Source organism: Poecilia latipinna, unplaced genomic scaffold, assembly GCF_001443285.1.
Source record: "Poecilia latipinna isolate Pla-1442-1.1 unplaced genomic scaffold, P_latipinna-1.0 Scaffold642, whole genome shotgun sequence".
Classification (NCBI taxonomy): Eukaryota; Metazoa; Chordata; class Actinopteri; order Cyprinodontiformes; family Poeciliidae; genus Poecilia; species Poecilia latipinna.
The window spans coordinates 192,259-204,764 of NW_015113258.1; the positions used below are offsets into that span (position 1 = coordinate 192,259).

Here is a 12,506-nt window from a genome sequence, read left to right on the forward strand (position 1 = left end):
CATAGCTGTTTATTGCACGGATCTTGTTCTTGCCATTGAGCTGGCTTCTCAGGACTTGCCTTATTCGTTGGAGGTATTTGGCTGTGGCTCCTTTCCTTGTGACCTCATCGAGGTTGCCATTTGCTTGTGGTATTCCCAGGTACTTGTAACTGTGCTCTATGTCTGCTATTGTTCCTTCTGGGAGTGAGACCCCTTCTGTGCGGACGACCTTCCCTCTCTTTGTAACCATCCGGCCACACTTCTCTAGTCCGAATGACATCCCAATGTCAGTGCTGTAGATCCTGGTGGTGTGGATCAGTGAGTCGATGTCTCGCTCGCTCTTGGCGTACAGCTTGATGTCATCCATGTAGAGGAGGTGACTGATTGTGGCCCCATTCTTGAGTCGATATCCGTAGCCAGTCTTGTTGATGATTTATCTTAAAGTAATTTAATGTCCATCCGTCATTCGTCCATTTGTGCATCCCTCTATCTCTCAATCCATTCACCTGTCTTATTATCCATCTGTCTATCCTTTTTTATCCATCTCTCCATGAATCCAACTATATTTCCAGTCATCCATCCATGTTTAAGGTTAAAATGATGGTGCTAATACAGAACTATACAAATTTAAGCCTGGAAAAGTATGGATTTAAGAGAATCCAAAGTATGGAAAAGTATGGACTTTTTAGTTCTTATTACAATATTTTTTTTTAAAATATTTATCCATTATACAAATTAAATGACATATTTTGCTTGAGAAAAATGTAAATTAAGTCCTGTCAATTTATAGAGGTGTGCTTCCATTTTCAGGGTCCTCCAGGAGACTTTGGGCCAACTGGCATACGGGGACCGAAGGGGCCACAGGGTGCAATGGTATATGGCTTAATAATCTAGTGAGTTTTCTGATGCTTTGCAGTGCATTCCATTTTATCCTCTTGTGTCGTTTTCATGCAGGGTGGAAGAGGAGTTGTCGGCCCTGTTGGAATTATTGGTCCCAGTGGAAGTGCAGTATGTAGTATACCTTAAATTTCTCTTGAATTTTCTCATCTTTCATGTTGCCTACAGTATTGACTAGTCTGTTAATTGTCTTCTAACAGGGTCCTAGAGGACAAAAAGGCAACCGTGGAGAGAATGTAAGTATTTCAGACTTGCTTCTGGTTTATTTTACATACTGTCAACATTATGCACCGTATGAAAACAAAATTATGGATCATTCCCAGTCTGAATACATGTCTTTATTTTTTCAACACAGGGATTTCAAGGTCCCAGGGTATGTCTTTATATTGAGTTTCTTTCCTTCAAATATTAAAAATGGGTGTTTTAGTGTTCCCATATGTTGTAGTAGTTTACGACTTTCCACTGGATGTTCTTTTTTTATTTATTAGGGATCACCTGGACCTCGTGGACGTCCTGGACCTCCAGTAGGTTTCAGCTTTAATAAACCATACCAAATTTCATTTCTGCCACTGAAAACTCATTGTCTAAGTAACTTCTTTTCCTCTCTGTAGGGCCTTCCTGCAATCCCTCTTTCATTTGTAAGCACCTTAATCCTAATTGTTCAGGTTTACAAGTTGTAAAAAAGGGATTTACTAAAACATAATTTCCAAAAGTTGGCACTGAAACTGATAAAATGGGTGATTAATGTGAGATTTCTGCTCTGCAGAAAAAAGATGGCCTTGTGATTGTTGATTCAGTCACTCCTGTCAGGACTCAGGTTGGTCAGATTCGATATTTCTGTTATTTTGTGCACCGATTAGATTTTAGTAGTTGATTTCCAATCTTAAGTTTTCATAACACTTTGACGTGTTGATTTCAGTTTTAGCAATTTGCAATTTTGCTTTAAAAGCATCAATATAAATAAAAGAGCAACATTTTTAAACAGTTTTGGTTGCCTTAAAGCAATTATAGTAGCTTTTTGACTTTTGTCCAAAGTTGGACTTTTAAGACAATATTTAACAGGCCAACTAGCTGAAACTACATTACAATAAAATACATTATCAAGGCAGTAAATGTAAAGCAAACATACTTAAATTATCTTTAGCATATTATGTTAGCTATCAGCATGGCTAGCACCGAGTTAAGAAAATGTAAGTCTTTGATTCATTTCATCTGTCCTCCAGCATAGACCAGCAATGGACCTGCCGATGCTCGACCAGGGTGCAGAGATCTTCAAGACCCTCCACTACCTCAGTAACTTGATCCAGAGCCTGAAGAACCCATTGGGCACTCGGGACAATCCCGCCCGTATCTGCAGGGACCTTCACAGTTGTGAACAGAAGTTAAATGACGGTGAGACGGGACACTTATGTTAGATAGAGTGAGTGTTTCATCGCTTGGATAGTTTTAAAATCAAATTTGTGATTTTTTTATTTTTCTCAGGCACTTATTGGATAGATCCCAATCTTGGTTGCTCATCTGATACAATAGAAGTCTCCTGCAGCTTTACTGGTGGTGGACAAACCTGCCTTAAGCCAATAACGGTTTCCAAGGTACACAAGATGCAACTGCAGGTTTCATGAATATTTACACAAATGGGCAGTGTCGCACTGATCTCTTTTCTCCTACAGCCGACAATCGAGGTTGGTCGTGTCCAAATGAACTTCCTGCACCTCCTGAGCTCAGAGGCTATTCAGCACATCACCATCCACTGTCTGAACATCTCAGTTTGGAGGTCAGCTGAGGATCAGCTCCCTGACCATCGGTCTGTGAGATTCAAGGCCTGGACCGGAGAAGTGTTTGAAGTGGGAGGGGAGCTCGAGCCAAGCGTTTTGGAGGACTCCTGCTGGGTAGGATTAAGATGTTGTAATCTGGTGTAAAGCACTTCAGACCTCATGCTCTCACACCATCTTCAAATCTGCTGAGTAAAATGTATTTATTTATTGTTGTTGTTGTGTTTTTAGATAAAAGATGGGCGCTGGCACCAGACCCAGTTTGTGTTCCATTTCCTTGATCCCACCCTGCTCCCTGTGATCGACATCTACAACCTCCCAGAAACAAACTCCGCTTCACATTACCACCTGGAGATCGGTCCGGTTTGCTTTCTTTGAGGGCCACAGCGTCGGTCGGTCTTCTGAGCACAAAGGGATGGACAACTTCCCCCTACAAATCACCTTCATGCAGGCACGGAGACCAGAAAGGTCATGTAATCGTGGCCAAACATTGTCCAAGTGAGGAAAAACTCACTGCCTGCGTCCACTCCCCACCGCCCAAAACAGACACTGCTTCACAACCAAACTCCTAGTGGACTGCAAGCAGAGAAAAAAGGAGGAGGCAGAGAGAGCAAGGCGGCGGGGTTACAGGAGCAGGGCAGTTCTTGCACTACTGGCTTCTCAGACCAACAAATGCTTCCTCAAGCTCCTTCGGGAGGATCTCCATGTTAAAGGATAAAATACCACGCAACATCTCCAGGACATTTTAAGTGAACGGAGGCCAAGTTCAGCAGTGGATATTTGAAGTAACTTATTTCCACAATTGTATACAGTCTGTATACTTTGTGTAATATTCAGATTTTGTCATAGCACCTAAAGTAATTGGGATTTTGTAAATATAGATATATATATATGCTCTATTATTGATTTTATACATGTATATCTTTTGTAAATTAATAATCTTTAAGTGCAATAGATAAAAGTAAAAAAAAAATATTTTGGAACATAGAGCTTAAAACCAGATGCTAAAGTACACTGTGCAAAAAGGCACTTAAGCTTTTTCTCCACAATGTCTAACATCAAATTAGACTACGCTTCTCTTGTTTTAGCTGTGTTATTTGGATTTCCTTAATGCCAGAACAGTAAGACATTTTTTAGAGATGTTTAAAAATCCTGTTCAAATTAAGAGGCTTGCATGCACTATGTGATTACTGTGGCTTTAAGAAGATGGGTAAAGTCCAGATTATGATGTCATTTTTGCAAGCTTCTGGTAGGGTTAATTCACAATGTTTTAGTTGAATGAGGAACATGACTGTTGCTTTATTGTAAATCAATACCTTAAATGCACTGCTTCCTTGTAAAGAAAAAAAAAGCATCTCCTAAGATAGAGAAACACAGAAAATTGTGGACCTTCACAAGTCTGGTTTATCCTTGGGTAGCACAATTTCCAGATTCCTGAATCTGTCACATTCATCTCTTCAAACAATTACATACAAATACAAACACCATGAGGATATTCAGCCATTCTGTTAAAGAAAGAGGCAAGTTATGGATCTATGAGATGAGCAGGTTTTGGTGCTAATGTGTGTAGTACCCCCAAAACAGAAATGTAAGGCTAGAAAGAGGGATTCATTATCCACTGTGAAATGAGTCCTGTGCCGATATGTGCTGAAAGGCCACTCTCCAAGGAAGAAGCCATCATGGCAAAAGCAACATAAAAAGTCTGATTACAGTTTGCAAATGCACTCAGGGACAACTTTTGGTGAAAAAGAAGGCAATTTGCAAGACTGAGAACACCACTCCCTGCATGAAGCATTGGGTTGGCAGCATACTAATAATGTGTGGGTGTTTTGTTGCAGGAGGGTGTTCTGCTCTTCACAAAATAGGTCCCATGATGAGGACAGAAACGAAATATGTTGAAATATTGAAGCAGCATTTCAAAACATTATCCAGGACATTAAAGCTTGTCCGCAGCGTTCCAAATGGACAATGATTGGCAGAGCCCCGATCTCAGTCCCATAGAAATCTTGGGGATTAATATTTCCCACAGTCATGCAGTTTAAGTGACAAATCTACCAGACACAAAGAAAGAACATATAAAAAGTACAAAGCATTGCTTTTATTCTCTCTCTGATCATTCTGATATTTAGCATATAGTAAAAATTTTGGTAACTACCCTACACCAGGAAACATTCAGCTTGATTTCATGACAGACAATGAAGAGAAAAGTTGTTGTGTCTTTTAATACAATGTATGCAAGTATCTGGTTTAAGCTGTTTATGGAAGGATTTTTTTTTTTTTTTAAGTCAAACGGGGTGCCATTTTACTTGCCTTTGGTGCTCGTAGGTTGATGGTATTTCATAGGTGAATTTATCCAAAAGCAGAATTCATATATTTATGTACTCTGAACGGAAGATTTACATTTTCTTCTTGCTGTGAGAAGGACAGTGGTCACTAACCAAAGCCAAAACACAAACGGATGCCACTGATGACTGGAAGGGCTACAGATGTCAGACTGAGGAAGAGGAAGACAAGCTTAAGTTCTCAGTAGTGTTTTAATAAATATTCTCTAACTGTGGATTACAGCTTTAGGTTCTCGCTTCCTCATTAATGAATACAAAAGAGAATACAAAGTCAGCACCAGCTGAGCAATTAAAATCACAAAGACTACAGGTAGAGGCTGTCCATAAAGGAGATCTGAGCCACAGAAGAATGGAGAGCGGGTACAGGAATCAAAACGGAAACCTCCATCTTTTATCCCGGTGCTAAGAACATTTCCAAAGGTGCTAGTGATAGTGCTGTTATACACCACTTTGCTAAATTATTCAAATGCATATAGTGCATGCAGGCTTTGCTTAATAAAAAAAAGTTTATATGCAACTTACCCATTCCATTACACTGCGCTACATCCTGAACCCACTTATTATGACATAATTGCCAAATTATTTTTTTTCATTTCCACTCTGCATTTAAATAAAAGCTAAATTTAAGCATTTTTTTTTTTTTTTTACATTTCTCAAATATTTCTGTGTGTATATCCGGCATAAATCGCAGGGTTTAAACCATTTCCAAAAATATGTACAAAGCCCCGCTGAGCTGTATGTAATATTTTTTAGCAACTAGAAGATAGTTTTTAGAGGGGGAAAAAAAATAATTATTGTAGCTGGAATCAAGTGTGTATAATTCTGTAAACCTTGCTGTATACAGTAAATCCCCTCTTGCTAATTTAATGTTATTTAATGCTGTTAATGTGGTTGCAGATTGCGCAAATTTTTGTTAGTTAAAGCAAAACTACTCGTATTGACAATGTTATATAGCCGTGCTCCCAACTGGTCTTGGAGTTTATGGGGTTTTTATGTGTAAATTTGGGGCTCCAGAGAACAAATTTATTGCAATATTATTTCTTTTATTTTTCTAAATTTTTTATTGTTTTTATTTCTTTCATGTTAATCAACCATGTACTGTATGAGAACTGTGCTCTTCTATAACTTGTGTTTTAAGGAATTATGCAAATATGTGAAAATGGTTTCTACTTTTTGTTTTGTAAATCTTTCCTGAAAATGAGCTAAGAATACCTCATAATTTTACATGAGCAAAGATTTTCTATTGCATTCGTAATTAAAACCTGTTTGAAAATATCAGGCAAATGCAGCAAACCATCAAACTTTGAATGAGATCATTTCTGGTGCATTCATCTCTTATTTGTCCGCTCTTTAGTCATTGTTCAGTGTCTGTTAAATAAATACTTTAAATTTGTCTCTGGATTTTTACTGTTTACCTCAGTGAAAGTACCGTAATGTCATCTTAGGTGTTAATACCTGTACTGTATGTGTTCTATTTAGACTCACACTGGTTTCACACAATTTTTGTCTGAGGATTCCTGAGGGTGTCATCTTGGAACATTAATTCTCACACCATTATAGAAAAAAAAAATCATCAATAGATGGAAAATATTGTAGTTAAAGTGGTTAACTAAGCTAAGCTTAGGTACTTTATCAAACACAACAGAGCAAGAATATTGTTCTTTCAAAAAGTGTTCATATCCCTTGAACAAGCAAACACAAGGTTTAATGCATTTTATTTGGTATCTCATATGATAGACCTACACAATGTTTTGTATATAGGCTAAAGATAAATAGTTTATTCACCTTTTTAACAATACATATGTAAAGAAGGTGGTGTCTGGTTACATGATATTTTAAAAGTGAAAATGCACATTTCACTTTACCCTGAGTGACCCAGAAGAAGAAGAGCTGTTGAATATAGTCATTTCAGACTATGAGGTCTCATTCATGTTGCTACATTTTTCTGTTGGATAATAAATTAAGGAACAACAACAACAAAATAAAATCTGAAGAACCACTTTGGAGCCGAAAGAGCCGACTCTTTTTAGTGATCCGAGTCAAAAGAGCTGGTGTTTGATGGTCAGAACACCGGTTCCCTAAAAAGAGCCAGAATTCCTACACTTCCGTGAGCCCAAACCCCTTCTCCAAGCTCAGACAGGTGGTCAGTCCCACAGTAACCTGATTCAGAAAACCTCACCTGCAGACAGAGGCCCCAACATCAAGAATACAAATGGAAACTGATCTTAGAGTTTTCGATTCCCAGACGAAACAGTGGCTAAAACAAAAACAAATATGTGAAGACTCATTTATATTGACCTAAATTGCTATGGAGAATTAGCATTCTGAATACATTTATATGTTTTTCTTGTTTATAGTCACAGAAATTCAAGGTAGGTTGTCTGTGAATATGACAGGAATTTTTATCTTTTGATATTACTGTCTTTAAATAAAGGTAAGAAATGCATTTTGTGCATAGGTTTTCTAATCTATGCACAAAACAACAGTTTCTCTTTTTTTTCCCTCACATGTAGCATTGTTTAACTGCTGTCCTTGATTAAATAAATTTGAAGTGAACTGAACTGAACCCCATTCTTTCTACGTTGGAATTGAATCACGCATGCCCAAAGCTGCTTCTCGTCAGCTTTTCTTACCGTAGCACGGATAGATAGCTATGTCCATCTGTCTTTGCTTGTGTGAAGGTAGGATATATTGATAAGAAATCTACTGAGTAAACAGTATGTGACGTAGCGTCGATGTGCGCATGCGCATTACCACAAGGTAGGACGGATGAATGGGTAACACAGATAGTTAGAACACCTGCGCTAAATCTTTTAGTGGTACGCAGTACCCGACCGTAACCGCTTACTGTCACCACTGGTTGAAGTTAACTTTTACACCACATGGTGTCGCTAATGATATTTGGATATTTTTCATTTGAAACTGGACTGTTTGCTTAACCTTGCCTCTACACTTCCTTACAGAACTGTTTTTGAATGTCATAAAAAGTCCAGATTATATATTGCTGTAAACTCTTTTCACTAAATGGCATAATTACCATTTTCCCTAGAGTAAGTGTTAATTATGCTGTAACACACCCTACTCACCACAAGTTTTCTTGAAGGAACACTTAAATGTCAACACGTACACAGCTTAGCATGTTTAGACATTTTTTTCAACTTAAAGGAAGGGGAGCACAGATACAAGCCCATGCACTATTAAACTTGCCATGCCACTAACTTTACAGACAGCACTCATTTCTGATTTTGGCTTCATTTTATGTGTCAGATAATTTCAAGACAATTGTAGGACACATACGCCTTATTCTTGTTTTTAAGTATTGTTTTCATTTTATCAGAGAGAGTGACGAAGTCCACCCAAGTGGGAGGACTTCGCCTGGAACAAATTATTTAAAAATGACAGCTATATATATTTTTCAGTCTCACGGCCCTCCCTGAGTTCTTGCTTTGACCAATCGCTTTTTGCCTGTATAAACCCATCTCAATGCTCCCTTCTCAACTGTTTGAAATTTTCAATTTTAACGGTTGCATAAAATAATCACCCACATATAGATGCAAATATGTTGTGGAGAATCGAACATTTATAGCGTCCCTTATGTTGTTGCAAACGTAAGTCACTCTGCTTACCTTCTGAAATTGTCTAAATAAGACTTCATCAGGTAGTTTTAAAAATTCCTACAACACTCAAACCCATCATCAGTTTTCAACGTGCACAATGGTGACGTTTACCATATCGTAATGGCGGTAGCCTGAACTATTTTGAATTCTTATCTGCTTTTCGAGGTTTACGGCGCGTCTGCGCGGTAAAATGACCTGTTTTGTTGGTAAAAACGATTTATAAGTTTACTACTATAATGGATTCTGTTGTTGGCGACGACGTGACCCTCCCTGTTGATGTCAACGGAAGGTAAAAACTAAAACAAGGAAAGCTAGCGGGCTGCTGCTAGCTAGCATGTCAGACCGTTGTATGTTGAAGCTAAGTCATATTATAAATCTGTCACCTAACGCTCTACTTGCTTCCCCTTAGTCAACATTTATTATACCATATTGACTTGCATGTTGCGAGTTATTAAAATAAATTGCTTTTTGAATATTAATATACGGAAATTGCTTTTTTAGGCGTTAGTATTACATCTTATTTTGTATTGTTTTATTTTAAGTCTTACGTGAACTTTTCACGTCATAATGGAGAAGCTTTTTAGGATATGTTAACGTCGTAAACCGCTTAAGGCCAACCAAAACATTGTTAGTTAGTAACTTATGCTATTAAGTAGTTAGGGTTGAATGAATAGTCCCATCACTTGACAATTTGACAGTAAATAATCGATCTGTATATTTACCTAGCTTGTGTTATAAAATTGTTATTGCCAATAGATCAATTGAGCAATATCGTACAAGGACTAGACTACGATGTCTGTAGATGTAAACAGTGTTTTAAAAAAAAGAGATGGCATATCAATCTGATTGGATGATGCTGTGATATGACTGTGATGGTAGGTCGGCATTTGAGCTGTCATTCTGGGTGTATTAAAGCGGAAATTATGAGCCAATGTGCTCCGGCTGTAGCAGCGACGTCTCCCTCTTTGCTTTGTGCAAGAGGGGGAGTTATCATGCCGAATTTATTTTCAGTTTGGGTTTCCCCGCTCCCGCCACTCGTGCTTTCCCTAACCGAAGATTGTGATTGTGGTAGGTAAACATAAATTTTTTACAGCGCTTGTTGTATTAGCTAGTTCATAGCTTTCCTGTTTCGCTGTGAAACTAGTTATATCTGTGCTGTTTTGTTTACCCTTGTATCGATGGTTGTTTTACCTTAAATTGACATAGTCCAGCTGTGCTGTGGCAAAGCGGTCATGCAGGTGGTAAGCTTGCCTCCTTAATTGAAGATGTTAGCTGATATGTGTGGTGTGAGTTACTTATTGGCTAATTCTGAAACCTGATTCATGTTGCTGTTTCAGTTTTGTTAAAAATATGAACTTTGTTCTGATGGCTGGTGTAATGGGTGGAGTTTTCTTTTTTTTTTTAATAAGATTGTTCAAAATTATGTGTGCTTAGTTGCTTTTATGTTTGACATTTGCAGCTGAACAAAGTGAAAAAAAGAGGAAGTCATTGTTTACAGAATCTTGCATTGTTTCCATTTGAGGGGTTACTATGTACGAGGCACTGACAAAACACTGAGCAGTCACTGTGGCCTATTTTATGTTTTAGTTTCAATAAAGGGCATTTTTGTTATGTTGAATATGTTTGACAGTAATTTTTCAGCAACCGCTGCTGTCACTGTACTGTGTTGACTCTTCGTTTACACAGGAAGAGGCTGCTTGACATGTGAAACCTCAGTGATGCAATGATTGTCCACACAGAGTTAGTGGCGTTCAGTGTTTTTTTTGAGGAATATTGCATTACACTGGGTAGTTTTATAATTGTTACTTTTCACATTACATCTATTATTTTTATGTTAGTGTGCTTTTGCTTAACCAGATATATATATAGACCAAGACTTCTTTCACAAGAGTGACCTGGTCGAGAAAGGCGGCTGCACACATCATATTAGACAAGACAGATAGACAACAATAACAAACATAGCAAATATATAAAGTGTAATCAGTTTGGTTTTTGTAAATTACAGCTTTACAAAAAGGTGTAATTTTTGTTAAAAAAAAAATACAGATTATTTTTTAAATTCATGTTAACACTTATGTCTCCAACTTACTGTAAAATGTTTTATGACCTTCACAGTGTTTGCTGTTGGTTAAACCAGAACAAACACAGGGAAGATGTGTCATTATGGTGATTATTTAAATATGTTCCCCATCAATTTATAGTTTTACACAGATAAAAATCTGAAAAGTGTGATGTGCACATGTATTCAGCCCCAATGAGTCAGTATGAAACCGTGCTGACCAGTTTCTATGTTCCTGGTTATCCCAGTGTATGATGCTGATACCACCATGGTGCATTCAGGGTAGAGAGCAGTGTTAGTTTTCTGTTAAGCAAAGCCCCTTTTAATGTGCCGACTCCCGAAATGGATTTCAGAGCAAAAGGGAATGAAATACTTATCCATGTAGCACTTTTCAGTTTTTTATTTGTAAAACATTTAGAAAATGATGTTTCATTTTCCTTCCGCTTTGCAATTATGCAATACTTAGTGTTGTTCTATTTCACAAATTCCCAATAAAATGAATTGACCTTTGTGGCTATGAGGTGATACAATGTGGAAAAGGTCAAGAATACTTTGGCGGGGCACTATAAATATCAGACTCTGTAAATATGATTTTCCAAAATAGAGTCTTTCTTTGATTACATCTTGCTGCAAGTTTTAAATCAATAATTATTTGTCTTGCTGGTGCATCGTTCATTTAGAAGCTGAAGTATGTGTAATGTAAAGCAGTGGCAAGAAGTTTTTCAGGGCTTTGTTTTATTAGATATGAATGAACATGCAATTGGAACCACTTAGGTCTTTTGTTTTTATATAAAGCTCATTCTCCTGCCTTAGGAAATCATTTTTTACAAATCAGCTATGATACATGTGGAAGTGACAGGTACAGGCATACCCATTTGTGTTCTTGTTTGTTGCTGTCCAGATGTGTGTTGCTTTGTGCTTTGTTCCGAGTTAGAAATGCCACTGTCCCTTCACAGTGTGATGCTTTGCTGATTCTGGGCCACAGTACTCCGCTTGTCTAGCAAATGAAAGCTCCTTCCAACCTCTATTTTTTGTCTCCTCCTCCCTGTGTGAACACAAGAGCTTGGCTGCCTCTGGCACATGATGTCACTTACACACAATTCTTGTTTTTATGTCTTTGAAGGGACCTCTCATTAAAGACATACCTTTTCTTGCACCTTAACCAACACACTGTATGCGTAAACCTAAACAGAGTTTGGGTACTTAAAAAAAAAAAAAAATCCAAGTAAACAGTTTGTGTTAAACAGTTTAGTCCTAGCAGTCAAAGTCCAGTTCTAGGACCATAGATAAAGAAAAACATAACAGCACACATACAGAGAAAGGACTCAATGCCAGAGTGAATGGAAATGAAGCGGATTCATTCTGAAGCTATTTATAGAGCATCCTTAGGGCTCAGTGGAACTAGCCAGTATGAGCAATACATAAACATGTGTCCCTGTTTCTCACATGATGTATATCGAGAGCAGAGCTTCATTTGATATTTTTTTGACGCATCTTTCTCTCTTATATCAACAGAATTTCAGGGAGAGATGAGAGTAAAACTGCTAAATTATACTTGCGTCACAACAGAACGCTGCACGATTAACAAATGAATGTTTGTTTCCAGCTGCCAGCTCCCAGACTCCATAAATGCAGGAGAGTTTTCTTCAGACAACATGACAGGTACGGTAAAGCTTCCTTTGTTTCTTTTCTTGCCCAGGTGTGCGATTCTCATGTGTATTAATTAATTCTGCTGCAAAATTGGAATGCCCTCCCACAATTTTATCTCCCAAAGCCTTAACGAGGCGCTAACAAGTTAATGTTCATCAGCAAACACCTTTCAAGCAAACAAATACTCACC

The 12,506-nt window shown here is 37.8% G+C and overlaps 2 protein-coding genes across 5 annotated transcripts in view; both read left to right on the top strand.

Moving 5' to 3' along the window:
- The window catches only part of LOC106954271 (collagen alpha-1(XXVII) chain B-like), a 92,750-nt gene extending 88,020 nt beyond the window's left edge, over positions 1–4,730 (top strand). The window contains exons 51-61 of the mRNA XM_015043634.1: positions 754–852; positions 934–987; positions 1,077–1,112; positions 1,232–1,249; positions 1,365–1,400; positions 1,488–1,514; positions 1,643–1,693; positions 2,100–2,268; positions 2,359–2,468; positions 2,547–2,765; positions 2,880–4,730. Coding sequence (XP_014899120.1) covers positions 754–852; positions 934–987; positions 1,077–1,112; positions 1,232–1,249; positions 1,365–1,400; positions 1,488–1,514; positions 1,643–1,693; positions 2,100–2,268; positions 2,359–2,468; positions 2,547–2,765; positions 2,880–3,026 — 966 coding nt within the window. The 3' untranslated portion in view covers positions 3,027–4,730. The remainder of the gene's footprint in view (positions 1–753; positions 853–933; positions 988–1,076; positions 1,113–1,231; positions 1,250–1,364; positions 1,401–1,487; positions 1,515–1,642; positions 1,694–2,099; positions 2,269–2,358; positions 2,469–2,546; positions 2,766–2,879) is intronic.
- Positions 4,731–8,707: 3,977 nt separating this feature from the next.
- cdk5rap2 (CDK5 regulatory subunit associated protein 2) overlaps positions 8,708–12,506 on the top strand; it is a 35,732-nt gene continuing 31,933 nt past the window's right edge. For 2 of the 4 annotated variants that reach the window (XM_015043612.1, XM_015043614.1), the window contains exons 1-2: positions 8,708–8,896; positions 12,273–12,328. In XM_015043612.1, coding sequence (XP_014899098.1) covers positions 8,844–8,896; positions 12,273–12,328 — 109 coding nt within the window. In that variant the 5' untranslated portion in view covers positions 8,708–8,843. Of the gene's footprint in view, positions 8,897–9,308; positions 9,676–12,097; positions 12,118–12,272; positions 12,329–12,506 lie in introns of those variants that run through there. The other 2 variants (XM_015043615.1, XM_015043613.1) reach the window with 2 other exon arrangements.